This window comes from Ambystoma mexicanum, chromosome 10 (genome assembly GCF_040938575.1).
Source record: "Ambystoma mexicanum isolate Mex_15411 chromosome 10, UKY_AmexF1_1, whole genome shotgun sequence".
NCBI lineage: Eukaryota > Metazoa > Chordata > Amphibia > Caudata > Ambystomatidae > Ambystoma > Ambystoma mexicanum.
Window position 1 is genome coordinate 178367130 of NC_090932.1, and position 17996 is coordinate 178385125.

Below are 17996 nucleotides of genomic sequence, written 5' to 3' on the forward strand. Positions count from 1 at the left end.
CTGCGGTGACCTGTGGCATGAAACACTTTACAAGTATGAAAATAATTGTATTTATTCTCTAAAAACGTTAAGGGAAGCTCTCTAGTATAAGTAGCCCCACCTTGCAATGCTTATGACCTCATTTATGGCCTCATTCATGCCATGGGCACAGTGTGCCTACTTACAGTGAACACAGCCCATGACATTCCATAGGTGGCAGCTCATAGGGTCCAAAATGGTAGACTTCTCAGATTGTTCCTTTCAAATGGTTTCGCTCTGCTCCTTGCATCCAGCCATCGGGGTTGGAAAGATTGAGAGAGATCTTGAGGAACACAAGTTGTCTTGAGTGAACGTGTCCCTCTGAAAGTGCAACATACTGCTGATAAACCAGCCCTATTGGAATATTGACTGCGAAAGGTATGTATTGTCCATGCTGAATAACTTTTGAACCCACTTGTTGGTCTGCTTAGAAGGTTACATTGTCCAGATAGTTGATCAATCACCCTTCTTTGAAAATAGTGTGTACAGTAGTTGTCGGGAGCCAACATAAGGGATAGAATTCTGGACATTTCAATACAAGTGGGGAGTGTCATTGTAACCTTGACAATGGAGCCGTGAATGCAGGCGCCTTAATTTGTGTGAATGTGATTTTATGTTAGTACAGTCTATACAACCACTGCCGTCATTTGCATGGTCTCGGGGCGCTCTGGCAGATCTGAAAAGAGCAGACTGGTTGGTTTGTTAGTGGCAGAGTGCAGAAGTACTTTTGCTATGGTGTTGGTGGGTCCAGTTTGGGAAAAGCAGTCTGTGTGTGTGGGTTTGCTGCTAGGTAATCTGGTTTGGTGGGTGTGCAAGGAGTTTGTGTTTACGGCCCCTTTTTGCAGAGTACAGGGGAGAGATGTTTCTCCCTCTGTGTATGTGCCTGCTGAAGTCTGTGCTTTGAGTGAGGTGCTTGTTTTCACCTTGGAAGCTTCCTTTTCCTCAGTGATAAAGTTACGTTATTGTGTTTAGGATGTGTGTGATGTTTTTGTTTTTCATAGCCAGCACCAACTGCACTCAATGCTTTGCTTCTATCCGACTCTAGTCGCAGGAGTCGACCTTCATCGTTCAATGCCACTCTGGAGCGGGTACCTTGCAGCTTTTGCCTGGGTTTTGGTTTTGTGTGTGTGGACAGTCTCATGGTCACCAGGGGATTTCTTCATTGACCTGTTCGAGTTTGGGCCAGTAGAGCTGATGCCGAAGGCAGTCATTTTGCCCCTTGGAAACTCTTTATGTGGCTCTTCACGGACTACTTTGACCACGGAGCTCGAATTCCTTATCACTTCCACGGAGGTGACGATGTCCCTGTGTGCCAACTCTGCTTACATGGCGTAGTGCCCAGTGCTTGCTTTTCCCTTTTTCTGGTGTTTGGCTTGAATCGCTTGCAGGCCCGACACACATTCATAGCATGGTTCCTTGTAAAGCATTTGTTACACACTCTGTATACTTATGGACATACCAACATGCTTTCCCTATGCTCTGTGTACTGAAGCGCTCTCATACTGCTCTATTTACTCGGATGACTCCTTGCTGCTGTGGCTACCTGATTGTTTAAAATGCCCTTTGTGCTGTCGGTGTGCATCCCTTGCTTGCTTTTTCTATTATACTGGCTGAAACTCCAGTTCCACATTGTGTTGGCTGCCATCCCCCTTTGTACTGCCTGGTTACTCTCTTAACTGATCTCTCACCTTCTCTCTCATAAGATGACAATCATGACGAATTGGATGAGAAGATGGAAGGACAATTTAATGAGAATGAAGATGAAGACGAGATTGAGAAGGAGATTGAAATGTTTGAACACATTCAGGAACAGGCTTTGCAGGTAACTACATGAAACTCATCTGCGTGTCCAGCAGAGCAACATTGTGATACCACCAGAGCATCAAGGATGCAATATGTATGGTGGGAGGCGTTTGGAGCACTAGTTGCCATGGTAGGAAATGTATTGATTTTGTATGTAGTGTTGCACATTAGTGGGAACATATATGGAAATGTAAAGATCTTTGAGGACAAGAGTCAGTGTGCTTAGGGGAAGAGACCGAGACAAAGTGGCATGTGTGAGTGACAGGGGGCACATGGTAGGAAAGGATTGGGGATCAGGTGGGACACAAGGGATGATCCTCTTTTCTGTTAACTCTCATCTTGTCGGTACTCTCCATTTGACCCTACCTCGATGGACCACTCCATTCTATTGTCTCTGACCACCCCCGCCCCCCGCTTCCCACTCCCTCTATAGTCTTTCTCCCTTACCTCCCGGCTTACTAAATGCAAGTTCAACCTTGAATGCCTACCACCTTCCCTAGCTGGGGTAAAGATCTTGTCATGGTCATGAAGTCAGGGGCATAGGCATGCAGGGGTTGCATGCACAGGAGACCTGGGTGGACACTGTCCTGGCGCCTTTGGCGCCAGGCTCATGAACAAAAATAAGCAAGAACATCCATTTAACACCAAAAAGCTTTTATTATGGACATAGCACTTCAGATGCATTAACCTTGAACATTCCATCCATTAAGCAGGATGCATTAACCTTGAACATTCCATCCATTAAGCAGCCCCAAGTGTATTCTTTGGTGTGGCTGCTAATGGATTGCCTTCGCACATGCTCACTCTCTAGGAGTGGTAGGGTGTGGCTGGTAAGCCGGCCCTAATGGGGGTGCCCATGATCTCAGCTATATAAGCTGCCCTGATCCTCAAGACAGACGCTTTGCGTTTTTCTGCACTTGCAAGCAGCGTAACGCTCACCATCGCCTGAAGTCAGACTTACCCTTAAAGATCCTGCTTCCTGGACATCCTGCTTCCTGCTAGCATACTTACCATCTGGGGAAGCTGTTCTTACCTGTACATCTCTTTGGCGAACCAAGTATTCATCTTCACACTTTCCGGAACACCGAAATCTTCATCTTGGCACCGCAGCACGACACGCTCCATCGTCGACAGCAGCGCCTGCAAGGAAAAACGGAAGACAAGGTTAGACATTAAAAAAACAGTCAGTTTAAGGTTGTGCTTCACCATACTTCGCGCTTTTCCTTAAACCATCACTTACCTGCTGTCGAACATTGTGGTAGCATCCAGCTTCCATCCGGCAGCGTCTCGCGTCTTACAGCTGCATTGAGGCCGCATTTCCATCTAAGGGAAGAAAACGGAAGAGAGACATTATTGCAGGCATAAATAGGAGCAAGATATAAAGACATTAAACAGAACGAACAGCATCACACGAGCTCAAAGACTTATCAATCATAAGGAGAAGCATAGTCGCAGCTGGACTGGATGAATCCTTATCAGGGATCAGTGAAGGAACTAGATCCCATTCGACGCGCCCCTGCCAGAAGTAGCAGGACGGAGAACTTATCTTCCATAATTCAGAGGTGCAGTATCACCACATACCACCGCTCACAGCTTTTCTACTGAGGGAGAGGCCTGAAAGGGGCGATTCAAGTTCAGGGAGGGCTGCAACCGTGCCCCAACGCCTCCACAGAGACCAGGTGAGCGTAACAGATCTCTCCCCTCCCCCATCTACAGCACAAGTTTCCTCCATTGACCCAGCCTTCTTGATCTCAACACTACACTATAATCCCCTTTTAGCCCAGCTCTTTTTCATGCTATCTTGCCCTCAACTCTAGCCCACCCCAGAGATTCACCAATTCAAAATGACCATGCTGTTCCATCTACAGAGATAGAAAAGAAAAGTTTCACCTTTCACTCTTTCCCTGGTACAAGGATGCCATGTCTTGTCTGATTGCAAAGTCCAACTACTTGATGTATCTCATCCCTCTGCTCTCCTCAAAAACTCTTTACTACTCTTCAAGCCATGCTTCATCCACTCCCCCAAATCACCCTCCACTTGGTGTCTCTTTTAATGACTTTCTCCCCTACGTTTCCAAGATATCAACGATCAGAAATCTTAAGTGTTGGGCCCACCATTCCTCGTCCTCACATGATTCATTAATCATGTGGATCCCTTTGCACTCAACATAACCCAGTCGCTGCTGTTTCCAAGTAGCTACGTTACTACCAATCTTGAAAGAAAACAATACTGTCCCTAATAATGATGCCAAGCATTGTGGAGTGTCCTTTTTTCCTCAGTACTCGAACAAGCTGGGAAATAAGTGTTTATGAAACCGGACTCCAATGACTTGATTGTCGGTTGACTCTGCAATTCTCTTTTAATATGGGGCCCTTAGCCTAACTCTACAAAAACAACCTTGTCCAATGACTCCAGCATGCTTTCAAGTTCTCAACACTTGCAACTCTCCTACATTATCATCCTTTATCTTCCATCAGCCTTCCACACTGTAGGTTATCCCTCTTGCCTCTATACACTCTGTAACATCGGCATTCAGCATTCTGCCCATGCCTAGATTGCCCCTTACTTGTCAGGCCATTACTTCTCTACCTCATGGAACTCGCACCCGTTCAAAGCTACCCTTCTCCAAGTGGGAGGCCCTCAACACTCTGGACCACAGTTGTTTGCCTTATATACCCAATTCCTTAGTAATCTCATCTTGTTCTTTGGTTTCCCTATCCCTTCATTGCCAATGATAAGGAACTCAGTTCATGTTCTTGCCACCCCGCTCTGGCTACTTCATTTTTCTGATATCTCACATGCTCAGCCTTCACTCTAAAGCTGTATTTAATCTTGCTGTCCCCAATGTTTCCCCTTTACCACTGGGGGGGGGGGACCCTTCAGGCAACACCACCCCCCCATTGCAGCATTCAAATCTTTCCTCACAGTACCACCCACCTGGAAGGTTCACCTATAATGAAACATCTCATTGTCACTCCCACCGAATTCCCATACCTGTTGCATGCTAACACTTTTAAAAATTAGGCAATATGTACTTCTAGATCAGTTAATTGCCTTGAACCTTGCACTTTACCTCACAATCTGTTGCTATGCCTTTAATGGCCTAGCAGCCCTAATATGTGCATTGTGTATATGTTTAGTTTCTGCATTATCCACATTTCAATTATCACCCTGCCACCTCCACTAATGAAACTGGTTCAAGCTATGCTGGGAACATTTAACGTGTTTTTTTTAAAATACCACACATTTGATTATTAAATACAGCCAAGCCAAAACTTGGACACTATAGAGTATGCCTATGGATGAGTTGGGGGGAGTTGTGAGCAACCTGAAGGTGTCTCATGTCCTTGTCCCCGGGGGGGGGGATTTGTCATCCTGGTGGCCAGGACACAGCCATCGCTATTGGATCCATTTCCTGGGAGTGGACCAGTGAGGGAGGATCACCTGGATGAGGAATATTCGCAGAGTGGAAGTGGGACACCGAAGGGTGAGACGCGGTACCCTCTTCCTCATTACACCTTTTCCCCATCCTACCCCGTAGGAAATTCAGAAGCTCTACCCCCACACACACACTTTTCTGACACAAACACTTTCTTACATTGTGAAAGACAGACTAACACCAGAGCAGTTTACCTGACATGTCTTCCAATACAAGGGTCAGGCAGAGTCAGGCAATTGACAATAACTATGCACACCTGACGGCCCTTTCCCTTCCCTACAGGGATAAAAGGCAGAGCACACTACGAGCAAGGCCAAATGTGCAAGGAAGCAGCTATTGCGGACTGGCAATTCAAACGGAGAAGAAATGCAGCAAGACCTGAAAGGACGACAAGGAGGGAAGTGCCCTTGCCCTTTTCAATCCAGACCCACAAAGCCTCTGTGAAAAGAATCATAAAACCGGGATTTACATCTGGCGTGTGGTGTAACAGATGTCAATGGTGCACGGCGGCCTCCTGCCCTGATAACCCAGGAGGGGAGGCACGCTTGCTACCGTGGTACCGTCCCTGACTCCAGTTGCAAGACAAGCCAAAGGGTTCAGCACAGCCGGTGAGTCAGAGAGGGCTGATAGCAAACCGGACTGTGTTGAGCCCAAGGTTGCGAACAGTGTGTGTTTTTAAACTTGAAAGAAAGTCAACTGTAGGACCAGCTGTAGAGTGGTCAGGCGCCACGTGGGCGCTCAATCGAAGGACCCTGGGTGGTCCCCTTTGTTGAAACTACAAGTACCAGGAGGCCCTAGGAGAGACCGGCTTGAGTAGTCAGAGGGGTCATCCAAGAGTTGCGTCAAATACCTTGTACAAACAAAAGTCTCTGATACGTTGACAAGAATGAAAGTAAAGGCAAGTGTGAACCCGATGGAGGGATATCAAGAGACAGCTAGGGGAAGGGAAACACCGACTTTATAATAAAGTTGTGAAATTGTGAACTAAGGCAAGTGTGAAACTGACGGGGAGGGGGTGCCAAGCGAAAGCTAGGGGAAGGGAACCCTGCTTTCTGGTGAGATGAGCAAATCATAAACTGTATTAGAAAAGTAGGGACTGTTAGAATGGTTATGTGAATCCGGCGGAGGGATGCCAAGGGGAGAGCTAATGAGAGTGAATACTGCATTGTGATAAATCAAAGTGAACTGTGTATTTGGCAAATGTGAACCTGGCTGAGGGATTCCTGCGAATTGGGGTGAGCAGTGATACCCCTGTGAACATTGTGTCGACAAGAGTGAACCCGGCTGAGGGTTGTCCACAGTGAATGTTTGGTTAAAAAGACATTGTCTCTTGAATATTATAAGCTGCTGAGAATTTGAATAAAAGGCCGTAGTGAACCCGACTGAGGGAGGCCCACGTTGCACGAAGGATGGAAGCTCGGCAGAGGGGGTTCCTAAGGCGAAGAGGAATCACCCCTTGAAGATTTATTGAAGGAACTTTTTAATGGTTTATTGCACATCAGGTCATTTGAGGCAAGAAATTTTGTGTAAAAGAGACTTGGCTACAGAAAGCCCTGATATTTTGGAACTGAACTGCAACCTCGTGCTGGAGAAGCCCAGAAGTGTGTGCTGTGCCCAAGAGTCCTGCCTTGTCCCGTGCTATAAACGCGGGGAAGGGGGACCCCAGCTATACCATCCTCCCTTATTTGGTGAACACTTCTTTCTTTTTTTGTGAACATTATCCCACACTATTTTGTAGCATAGCGGTAATGACTGGCAATAGGTTTTTTTAGTATAGGCCCTTATTATTTGACTAGACTCCACTTGGATTGCATTATTATTATTTGATGGTCGTAGCTAAACACCCTTGAACTGTGACCACTTGTGGCTGTCTATTCTTGATAGCATACCTTCCTTACAGAGTATTATGATTTATATCATACCTTGCATGCCAGAGCCTAACCAAAGGTGGCAGAGACTAGTGCTGTACTGGAAATAAGGCTCTTGAGAACAATGGGCCTCTGCACCTTAGTGCAAGTGAAACTACTACCCTTGATGGATCTGAGCCCGGCAGAGGGGCCTCTGAGGTGATTAGTAAATCACCCTAGAAAATTGTGTATATGTGAAATCCAAAAAGGAAAGGAACTTTGTTGGTTGCATCAGGCCCTCTGAAAGAAAAGACTTTGAATGCCAAAGAGACTTTGGCACAGAAGGCCATGATGTTGAAGTTTTGAACTGCACCCTCGTGCTAGAGAAGCCAGAGACTGTGCAAAGCTCGAATGTGCCTCCTTGACCTGTGCTTTAAATGTGGTCAAGGGAAGCCAATGACTTGAATATCCTGAGAGACCATTTCTTGAAACTTTTCTTTTGCTTAACATTGTTTCCCACACTATTTGTATTTTGTGGTAAGGATTGGCAATAGGTTTATTGGATCTATGTATTACTGTGACCCCCAGAAGTCATACGGACGAAAATGCAGACTTATTTTTTTAATCCCCTTTACACCACATACATATGAAGGGAGAGACCCCCTGCAGCCCTCCCATACTTGTATTATATCCCATTACCCCCTCCCACATATATATGTGGTGTAAGAGGGGGTCGGAAAAAAAAATGCTGACCGTCAGATTTCTGGAGGTGACATTTTGGTACATTTCCAGTTTAATAGTATAGGCCCTTTTGTTTTGACAAGACACCACTAAGACTTCATTATTATTTTTTGATGGTCGTAGCTTGCTCCCATCTTAAGATTTGGAATTAGATGGGCATTTTTCAAACCCTATTGAAGTTCAATAAACACCCTTGAACTGTGGTCACTTGCGTCTGTCTTACTGCTGATACCATGCCTTCCTTACACCACACTCCCACCTTGGGAGAATTTCTGTTACAAGGCTGTTGCCCCTGTACACTGGCAATGGCCCGAAGAAAAGGTGTTTCTGTTGGTTGTTGACTTGAAGATTGTGCCAGGCATCCCCTTAGGTTTGGATTTTGATTTAGATGGCACGGTCCTCCCTACTAAAAGGTCAGGTGAATCAGCGTTTTGCGCCCATTGTGTAATTTTCTGGTTCTGATTTCTCAGGTTCCCATCTTGCCTGTATGAGTCAAGGTGACTCACGGGTGCGTGGCCCTTGCCCCGACAGCAAGCTCCTTGAGAGGCTAGAAGATCTCAGGCGTTGGCGTAGGGCTGAAAGGTTGCCCCTCCAAAATGTCAGCAGCAAACATTTCTCCTACTCCTTCCTGAATAAAATTTGTTTTCATTGTCGTTGCATGAAAATAATACAGTTGTTTTTCTACTCACCGGGTCCACCTTCGCTCCATAATTTGTTTAGTTTATTGGCCGCTGTCCATACACTCCCCGTAGTAGTAGTTTTTAGGCGATGCCTCCCTTGCAGAAGCCCTGCTCCCTAGCATATTGGCATCTGCTCTCCCCATCCAGCCCTCCTGCTCTTGGAGGGTGCTTTGAGTTGGCAATGTCCTTGGGTATACATTCCCGGGTGGTTCTTGCCCCTCACTGCAAGGGGTTTTTAATCCTAAGAGGTTAGAAGGACTCAAACCCTTTGTTTCCAGGGGATGTCGGTTCAGTCCGTATTGCAGAAGCCATCTGAGGGGCAAGTGTCAATAGGTTGTTCGCCGTGGCGCACTCTGCATTGTGCACTTGAGCAAATACTTGCTCTTGGAGGGGGGAGGGGTGTGATCAAAAGGGAACACACGTTTATTTTGGTCTTGTCTGGGAACGAACATCAAGCGCCGTTGGCGTTGGAAACTATGTCCTAGGTGAGTTGAATCGGAAGTCATCGACCAAGGATTCTTTGTTCACATTGCCACCATCTGCTTTCTTGGTGATCATTATAATCCCCGTTGTTATGCCCTGTGTTCTGTCCACCCTGTCTTGTTGACTTGGTGAAGATGGTACAGGGTGCCATTTGGACGTTACTGCAACTTCCAGTTGTTGTTTTGGTGTGGCTGGTGTTGCACACTCAGTCACAGAAGAGTCCAAAGTCTGTGCTGAAATAGGAGCAGAGAAGCTGTCAGGTGGGATTGCACTGAAATTCATTAGGGACACAGGGTGGATCCTCGGCGGGGAAAATGCCCCTCCAGAATTTGCCAGAAGAGTCGGAGATGTCACTTGCAGATTTATAGAGGCTAATGGATCTGAAGAGTTTAGCGTTGTTTCAGTATGCAAATGAGCAGAATCTACTGTGAAATCATTATTGGAAAGCGAGCATGTGTTAGCGAGGGCAGCTTGCGAGTTACGCTTAGCCGCTATCTGCAGTCTCGGCCCAGGGTGGTACATTGCAGTGCACTTCAGTATTGTGCTTCTCAGAATCCAACCTTCCATCTGGCGCCTTCCCCCAATGCTCCCGCCGGCTGACTGACGGGTGACTGAACTCGTCGCTGAATTCCGCGCCGGCGCGCCACACCAGGGATCAGCTTTTAAATGTTTCTTAAAGCGCCAGTAGACTTGGAATAGAGTCGCAGTCAGGAGCAGCTCTCTATATGATAACAATGTGTAGGGGACTGGATGAAAAGAGTGTTTAACGTAAAAATAGGATGGCACTGGAGCTCTTCTGTAGCTCCCTTCCCCCAGTTCAAAGCACTCTGGAGCTCAAAGTTCAAAAGGCTTTTCAGGATTTAAAATTTCACTGTACCTTATTTCTTACAACGGGTCTCTCAGGCTTCCCTTGCCCAAGCTCAGACTCCTCTTGGCATCACAAAGTTCCTTGGGTTTCTACAGGTTCCCTTTTCCCAAATTCAAAACTTTGTGGACCATACACTTCAATGAGCTTCTTGGGCTTCCCTCTCCTGAGTGTCAAGCCCCTCTTTGGTTTCACAATGTTCCACTCTCTTTAACACATGTTCAGCTTACAAAACACAAAAGTTCCATAACAGTTCAACTGGCTTCTTTCGGGGTACCCTGCCCTATTTTTCAACTACCTCTGAGTCAGGGTCTCACACCTGCTTCTGAGATATTTGTTAACAACTTGTCATAGAGTTCACACATGTATTTTGCTCATCTCTTTATGGTGGGGTCTCTGCAGCCTTACTGGATCATTCTCCTGCCTGGAGTCCACCCCATTGCTTTTCCAACATTCTTTACTTTGTCAATACTTCTTCATTAGTTTGGGGAATTTTGCTCGCACTTCATTTCTCACACAACTCCCCCTATTATGATCTCTATTTCACTTACACTTCGTTTCTGTGCACAGCGCCCCTCTTTGCAGACACTTCCTTTCTTTACAGTCTTTTGAGAATGTGTAATCATACATGCAACCACTCTGCCACTGTATCCTTGTCAATACACACACCGGGCACTCACTGTGCTTCACTCACTGGTTGTGTTTCTTTGTCAATGCCTTTGCCGTCTGAGGTCACGGTCTCACCTCCTGCCTCTCAGACACCTCTGGGCTCCTGTCCTGGCCCAGGGGACAAGCATTTCTGGTTGCCAAATTCAAAAGGGATTAGCATGCCTCCTGGCCTCTCCCTGGACTCTCCTGGCTCCTTGAAGACACAGCTCCCTTGCCACGCTTTCCTCTCCTGCTTCAACTTGTAGACCTTCAGCGTCTCAGGTTCTGTTTTCATCAAGCTGGTCCTGGGCAGCAATGGCTCCTCAGCTCCTCTCCCTACTCTATTTTACTGGCAAACCCTGGCTTGGGAATGAGAAGGCACCCCCCCTGCTGGACTCAACCACACAGCCTCCCTTCTGCTCTCCCAACTGCTTTTCTCTGCACTGCTGAGTGCCCCACCTTTTATACACCTGAGCTCTGTCAATGGGTTTCAGGTGTGAGTCCTTGGCCTCCCTTGTCTGGCTCTCATTGGGCCAATACTAGAGTGGTGTTGCATGTGCGGATAATTGCTGTTAAGTGCCTGACTCTGCCTGAGCTCATTAAAGGGACAACCGTGTAGTGTAGTAGGCCTCTCCTTTCATCTTCCTCCTCAGTACTTTTCTCCTAGGTAATCTTTCTAATACAGTCGCCTCTTCCGCGTTTCAGTATGTATTGAAAATGGGGGCAGGGGGAAACGAGACAGAAATGGTAATATCCCATAAAAGCTGAGGGAGTGTAGGATGATGGATAATTGGGAAAGGTGGGATACCATGTCTTACCTCAGGCATCCTCTTCCCTCTCCCCAGGGACCTCCTACTCAGGTGATCCCCCTTCGCTTATCCGTCCCCATGTAGAGATCCACAAGCAATGGCCCTTCTCTGACCACCTGAGCAAGGGAACCAGAGGGAGAAAATGTGAGGAAGCCTTCAGGTTTCTCACATGTGCCTTGACCTTTCAGTTCATATTTCAATCTTCACAGGTTTGATATTGGCATTCAGTTTGATGAACAATGTAATGGTCTTTGCCTTTTTCCATAAATGGAACTTGCCTTGTTTCATTCAATGTAGTATTCAGTAGGTGCAGTTTTGCTTGTTTCATTCAATTTGGTGTTCAATAACTAATGCTTGTCCTGTCTCCAAGTCAAAAAAGTGTGTAAAGGGGAATATGTATGCAAAGGAAAATCAGCGTTATAACATAAAGGATCAAAGTGGCTGGGTCCTCCCCACGTTGGACAGCACAGAGAAAGGCAGCCCCCGTAGACAGGATGACACACTCTGGCTCAGATTCTCAAAACAAACGCAGTTCAAAATGTGGGTCGAGGCCTGCCTGGTCTTCCACGTTAAAGTCAATTATTCCAGCGTTCCAAAAGTTATTTCACAGTTCAACAAAATGTTCACATGGGGCTCCCTCTGTCGGGCTCGGACCTCGTAATCACAGCACTTGCAGGGGTTCCCTGACCCAAGCTTAATGCACATTCGTTAGGGGTTCCCTTACCCTAACTTATGACACTTTCTGTCTCACTCAGTCGGGCTCTGACCTTTTACCAATGCCAAAGACTTTCAAATGTGCATGGTTTTTATCAAGACCTCTGCAGAACCACTTTGACTTTCTCTTCAGCTCACACTTAGGTTATTTGCGCCAGTGTCTCTTGGTCCTGGTAGTTCAGTACCATAAGCAATAAAGTTCAAAGAAAACTTTCTCTTCAAGCATTTACCTTTTCACTTCCTTTTTTGCCGGGGTTAATCTTGATCATTACGCAGTTCCGAGTTCGTTAACTTTGCTGCTTTATCATAAAAAATTTCAAATTTTGCAGAGACTTTCGAGTGGGACACTTGCTTTCGCCGGACCACTGCTACTCTCTATCACAGGCTTCACAGTCATCAGCCACTTAGTTCATCACTGGTTAGCTTTTTTTTGGCGTCTTATCAGCATGTACGCAATCTTTACTTGTGAGATACATGTTGCGGCTTCAATCTTTACTTGACACAAACTGGCCTTTCATCTCTTTCACTAACTCACGGGATGTCGGGATGTGCGCGTTCCTTTCTTGTCTCTGCGGCTTCGATTCATGAGTCAAAGGTTAATACCACAGGCTTGGCCTTGCCTACCCAACTCTGTCGTTCACCTGGTAGGGTCGCTGACGTCCTTGAAACACAATGCAGGTTTCTTCTGGTCTTCAATTCGGCTTTCTCTGCTGCGTCTTCAGTTTCTCGGAAGCAGCAACCTTCTGTAGGGATCTTCACGGTTTCCTTACTCTTTTCTCTAGTCCCTTGATTGGTCGTCATGCTCCAGTAGGTTCGCCTTTGCCCCGAAAGTTCTGCTCCTTATCGTGTTCCCCCTTGCTCAGTGTTTCTCCATGTTCCACCTTTTATCCTTATGGAGAGAGCTAATGGCTTTCTGATGTATGTGATGTAAGTCAAGTGCCTGACTTTGCCAATGCTGTTTGTCACGAGGATACAGGGATACCATGTCTACCCTAAATGTACCTCACTCCCAAAGGACCCTCCACCCTCTCTTGACCTCCCCCAGGGTCTAGATTCAAAAGCAATGGCCTTTCCATTGCCACATGCATAGACTATCCAAGGGGAGTAGGAATGAAAATACCATCAGGTTCCTCACACTCGATAAACCAGCGCACAGATCGGGGGAGACAACGGGCACCCCGGACGTGTGCCTGGGCGGCCATTGACCTGAACCCACCCCGTTAATCTGCACTTTTGGGGTCGAGCCCCATACAGGAGCCTTACCCAGTCTGTAAATTAGACCCCAATCCCATTTCATGCATTACCATCCACTGAAAATCCCAGGTAACCGAGTTAAAGGCCTTATATGAATCCAGGCTCACCACTGCCACCTTTTCCAACAATATCCTGTATATCTCCCAGGATCAGGAGTAGCTGTTTCAAATTCTGTGAGGTGGACCTTCCTGGTATAAAACCAGTTTGGTCTGGATGCACTATCTCTGCATAACCAGCGTCAGACAGCTTGCTAATAGCTTACACACAATCTTAACGTCTGTTTATCATTGTGCTTCACACTGTCCTTTGTCAGTCTCTCACGTACTGTCCTCTTTGGGCAGAAGTATCACCAGGGCCTCCAGCATAGTCTGGGAGCTTGCTATGCACCTTAGCCTCCCAGAAAACTTCCTGAAGTTTAGGTACCAGTAGCTCCTTATACGCCCATGTATACCTCCACTGTAATACCATCTATTCCTGGTGTCTTACCCATAATTAGTCCATCAACCGCCCGTTCTTCCTCATGCGCGAGCAGCCTCCTCCAACCACTGAGCTGCGAGCTGTACGTCAAAACTGTACCCTTTTCGGCATTTAAAGTAGCATAGAATGCCTTAAGCACCATGTGTATACCCTCCTTTTCTGTGACCGTATCCCCTCCCGATCCTTCACGGTGTGGCATACATGCTGACCACTCTGCTTCCTCACCAAACAGGCCAGTAGTTTGCCGCCCCATCCCCCTCAGAATGCTGCTTAGCAACATACTTAGCACAAGTGTGTGCGCCCAGCATTTTCCTGGCCCTCTGTAGTTCACTCCTTGCTTCGGCCACCAACTCGGTAGATATTCCCCCTGCCAATTCCTTCTCCAATGAGGATACTTTTAAGTCAAGACACCTGACATCTTCTGTCAGGACCCTGCTCACCCGACCCTTCAATTCCTCCCACTCTGTGAACCTATGGGCTGCGAAACCCCAATTATCCTACAAGAACTGCTGCATCTAATCCCCCAGCGCATCCGATTGTCAGACCTCCATTTGGGAAAAGGCGGACTGATGTTTTTCTTAGTCAATCCCAATTGTAACAGAGCATTGTCAAGGAGTCCCCCCCCTCCCCCGAACCACCCCCTCCCCACTCCTTCTCACCTGAGTTCGATCTTTGCTGAATTTCTTGGTCGATGCCTTCTTGCGGACGGATCGGGTCTTGAATAAGGCTGCACGAGTCTCTTCCTACTCCAGCGTGCGTTCAAAGTCCCGGGATGCAAAGATCCAGGAATCCAGGAAATATACAGAGTGCGCTACTTAGCACACGAGTCCAGGAATCAAGAAAGGGACTAGGAATGGGGTTGGCTGGGAAAGAACCAAGGAAAACAATACTGCGAGCTACGGAGCACACGTCTGGTCTCTACTTCGCAATAGCATTGAGACGCGCAGAGCCGCGGGAGGCCCAGGAGCGAGGAAAGTGTTTCATAGTGGACGGCCATGTTGGGAGTACCAGGGAGTGTAAGCCCCGTTGAGCCAAGGACCAGGAAGTCCAAAAGGGGCGTGTTCTGTAGGTCATGACAGCATGTCTCCTCCGAAGACCCGTTCCTCCGGGTTTGCCCGAGTGTATAAGGTGAAATCTTCTGAGCAGTTGAGGGGCCTTGAGATTAGAAAGTGGTTCCCAGGTTCTTTCACTAGGAGGATATCCTTTCCATTCAACCAGGTATTGAAGCTGACCCCGTTTATACCTGGAGTCACATATTCGGGATACTTCATATTCCAATTGGTTGTTCACCAGCAGAGGAGGAGGTCGGCAGGATTTCCGGGAGGATTGGGTGTAGGGTTTTAATGAGGATGTGTGAAATACTGGGTGAATTTTCTTCCAGGAGTCTGGTAGTCTGATCCGGTATGAAACTGGATTGATAATTTCCTTGATGGGAAACGGACCATAGTACCGAGGGGCCAACTTGTTTGGCCGTAGATGTCGAGGTAGTAATTTCAAGGACAACCAGACTTGATCACCAATTGCATAAGAAGGGCCTGGTCTTCTTTTGGAATCTGCATACCTCTTAGTCTGTGTTCTGGCCTTCTCTAAGTTTTCTTTGGCCTCCTGGTGTACGTTGATGAGGGTTTCTATCCAGGGGTCGACAGTAGGTACTGGTGTAGTATGAGGGAGAATAGAAGGAACAACCGATGGTTGGAACCCTTAGCTACAATAAAAGGGACTGGTCGTAAGTGCTGAATGATCTTAATTGTTGTAGGCGAATTCAGCCACGGGTATCAGGAGCGACCAGTCATCCTGAACCTTGGTGGCGAAACAACGAAGATACTGCTCCAGGGTCTGATTAGCACGTTCTGTGGTCCCGTTGGTTTGGGGATGATAACCAGATGAGAAGGCGCGTTGGATTCCCAAAATGCGACGAGATGTTTCCAGAATTGAGAGACGTATTGAGGTCCTCGATCAGATATGATCTTGGAAGGAAGTCCATGCAAACGGAATGTGTTCCAGGAAGATTCCAGCAAGTTCGGATGAGGATGGTAGCTTACACAGGGGTGTAAAATGAGCCATATGAGTGAACAAGTCTATGGTAACGATGATGGTCGTGTATCCTCGAGAAGGTGGTAATTCCACAATGAAGTCTGTAGCAATGAATTCCCATGGCCTTGTTGGCAGTGTAGGTTGCAGTAGAAGACCCGCCGGTCTCTTGTTATCATGTTTATTTTGACTACAGATAGTACAAGCTTTGATGTAATGCTGTACGTTGGTCTTCATTCCAGGCCACCAAAACTGTCTGTGTATGAGGCGGAGGGTGTTGGTTATGCCACCATGTCCGGAGTGAAGGGTATCATGACAGAGGTTTATTATTCTTTGTTGTAATTTCTGTGTAGGAATAACCAGTGCATTGTCCTTGAATAAATATCCTTCCTTAACTCTTAGGTTCCATTGATTCTTCCCTGAAATATCCTTCTAGAGGTCAGAGGATTGGGTTTGCACTCGAATTTCTTCCAGGAGATTGACTGCTTGAGCTGCAAAGATCGTGTGGGGAAACCTCTTAGGATAGGCCCTATCTTCAGTAGCTACATAGTCAGGACGTCGAGATAAGGCGTCAGCAATCAGGTTTTGTGATCCGGGAACATGGGTGATGTGGAACTGGTACTGGGCAAAGAAGTAGGCCCAACGTGCCTGACGACTGTTCCTACACTCCAATGACTGTAGAATTTGAAGATTCCGATGGTCCGTGCGGACCTGAACTGGATATCTAGCACCCAGAAGTAGATGTCGCCATTCAGTGAAGGCTTGGCGGATGGCTAGCAATTCCTTTTCCAGGGCGGAGTAATGTGTCTCACTGGGAGTCAGGGTTCGTGAAAGGTAAGCAATGGGGTGTTCCAGTTTATCCTCAAGTTCCTGCTTCAGGACCGCTCCTATGGCGTAGTTAGAGGCATCCGTTTCCACTAGGAATGGTCGATTTATGTCGGGTTGGGCCAAGATGGGGGGCTTGCGTGAACTGTCTTTAAACATTGGAATGCCTTATCTTGCGGTGTAGACCAGATAAAGGGGGTGTCTTTCTTCAAGAAAGCAACGATCGGCTGAACGATCTCGGAAAAGGTGGATATGAACTTCCGGTAGAAGTTGGCAAGCCCCAGGAAGGATTGAACTTGTTTCACAGACGTGGGAGCCGGCCATGCCAGTATGGACTTTACCTTTTGAAGGGTCCATACCAATTCCTTCTGGGCTAAGGATGAATCCTAGGTAGTGAACAGAAGTAACGTGAAACAAGCATTTTTCGGGTTTGGCTAAAAGTTTGTGTTCACGGAGTCGTTGTAATAATGCCTTTACATGTTCTTCATGCTTTAGAGGATCCTTGGAAAAGATCAATATGTCGTCCAGATAGACAATGACGAAGAGGAATAACATGTCAGAAAACACCCCATCCATGAAATGTTGAAAAACTGCAGGGGCATTAGCTAGTCCAAAGGGCATGACTAGATATTCATAGTGACCAAAGGGTGTTCTAAAGGCTGTTTTCCATTCGTCTCCTTCCCGGACACGGATCAAATGATAGGCACCCCGGAGATCCAACTTCGTGAATATTACGGCGCCTCTCACAGCTTCCAGGATATCCGAGATCAAGGGCAGTGGGTACCGATCTTTGAGGGTGCATTGATTTAAGCCACGATAGTCGAGGCAAGGTCTGAGTTCCTTGGTGTCCTTCTTGGGAACAAAGAACATTGAAGTACTCGCTGGAGATTTTGAGGGTCTTATGGTGCCGTTTTCAAGGTTGGTATCCAAGTATTCTCGGAGGGCCTTTTTCTCAGGTTCGGAAAGGATGAACATTCTGCCGAAGGGAAATCACTACTGAGGGGTCTGTATCTATGGCACAGTCTTCAGGTCTGTGAGGGGGTAGGGCCTGGACTATGGCGGTTGAAAATACATCAGCATATCCCTGACAGGCCCCTGGGACTTGTATGATATTGGAAACCATGAGTGGTGTTTGCTGGTCTCTTGGTGGTTCTTTAGGGGGTGTCGAGGAGGGATCCAGGAATAGACAGTGGGACATACAAAACTCTGAGCCTAGGAATAGTGATCCTGCTGTCCAATTGATATACAGATTGTGTTTCTGTAACCAGGGCATACCCAATACCATGGGGTAATGAGCTGACTTAATGATGTCGAATCTAATGCGCTCTTGGTGATGGTTTATAGAAAGCTGGATCTTTTTT

General features: G+C 47.0%; 1 protein-coding gene across 1 annotated transcript in view; it reads left to right on the forward strand.

Annotated features, from left to right (window-relative positions):
* Nucleotides 1-17996, forward strand: part of KAT6A (lysine acetyltransferase 6A) — a 1549616-nt gene that overhangs the window by 716105 nt on the left and 815515 nt on the right. The window contains exon 8 of the mRNA XM_069617664.1: nucleotides 1722-1840. Coding sequence (XP_069473765.1) covers nucleotides 1722-1840 — 119 coding nt within the window. The remainder of the gene's footprint in view (nucleotides 1-1721; nucleotides 1841-17996) is intronic.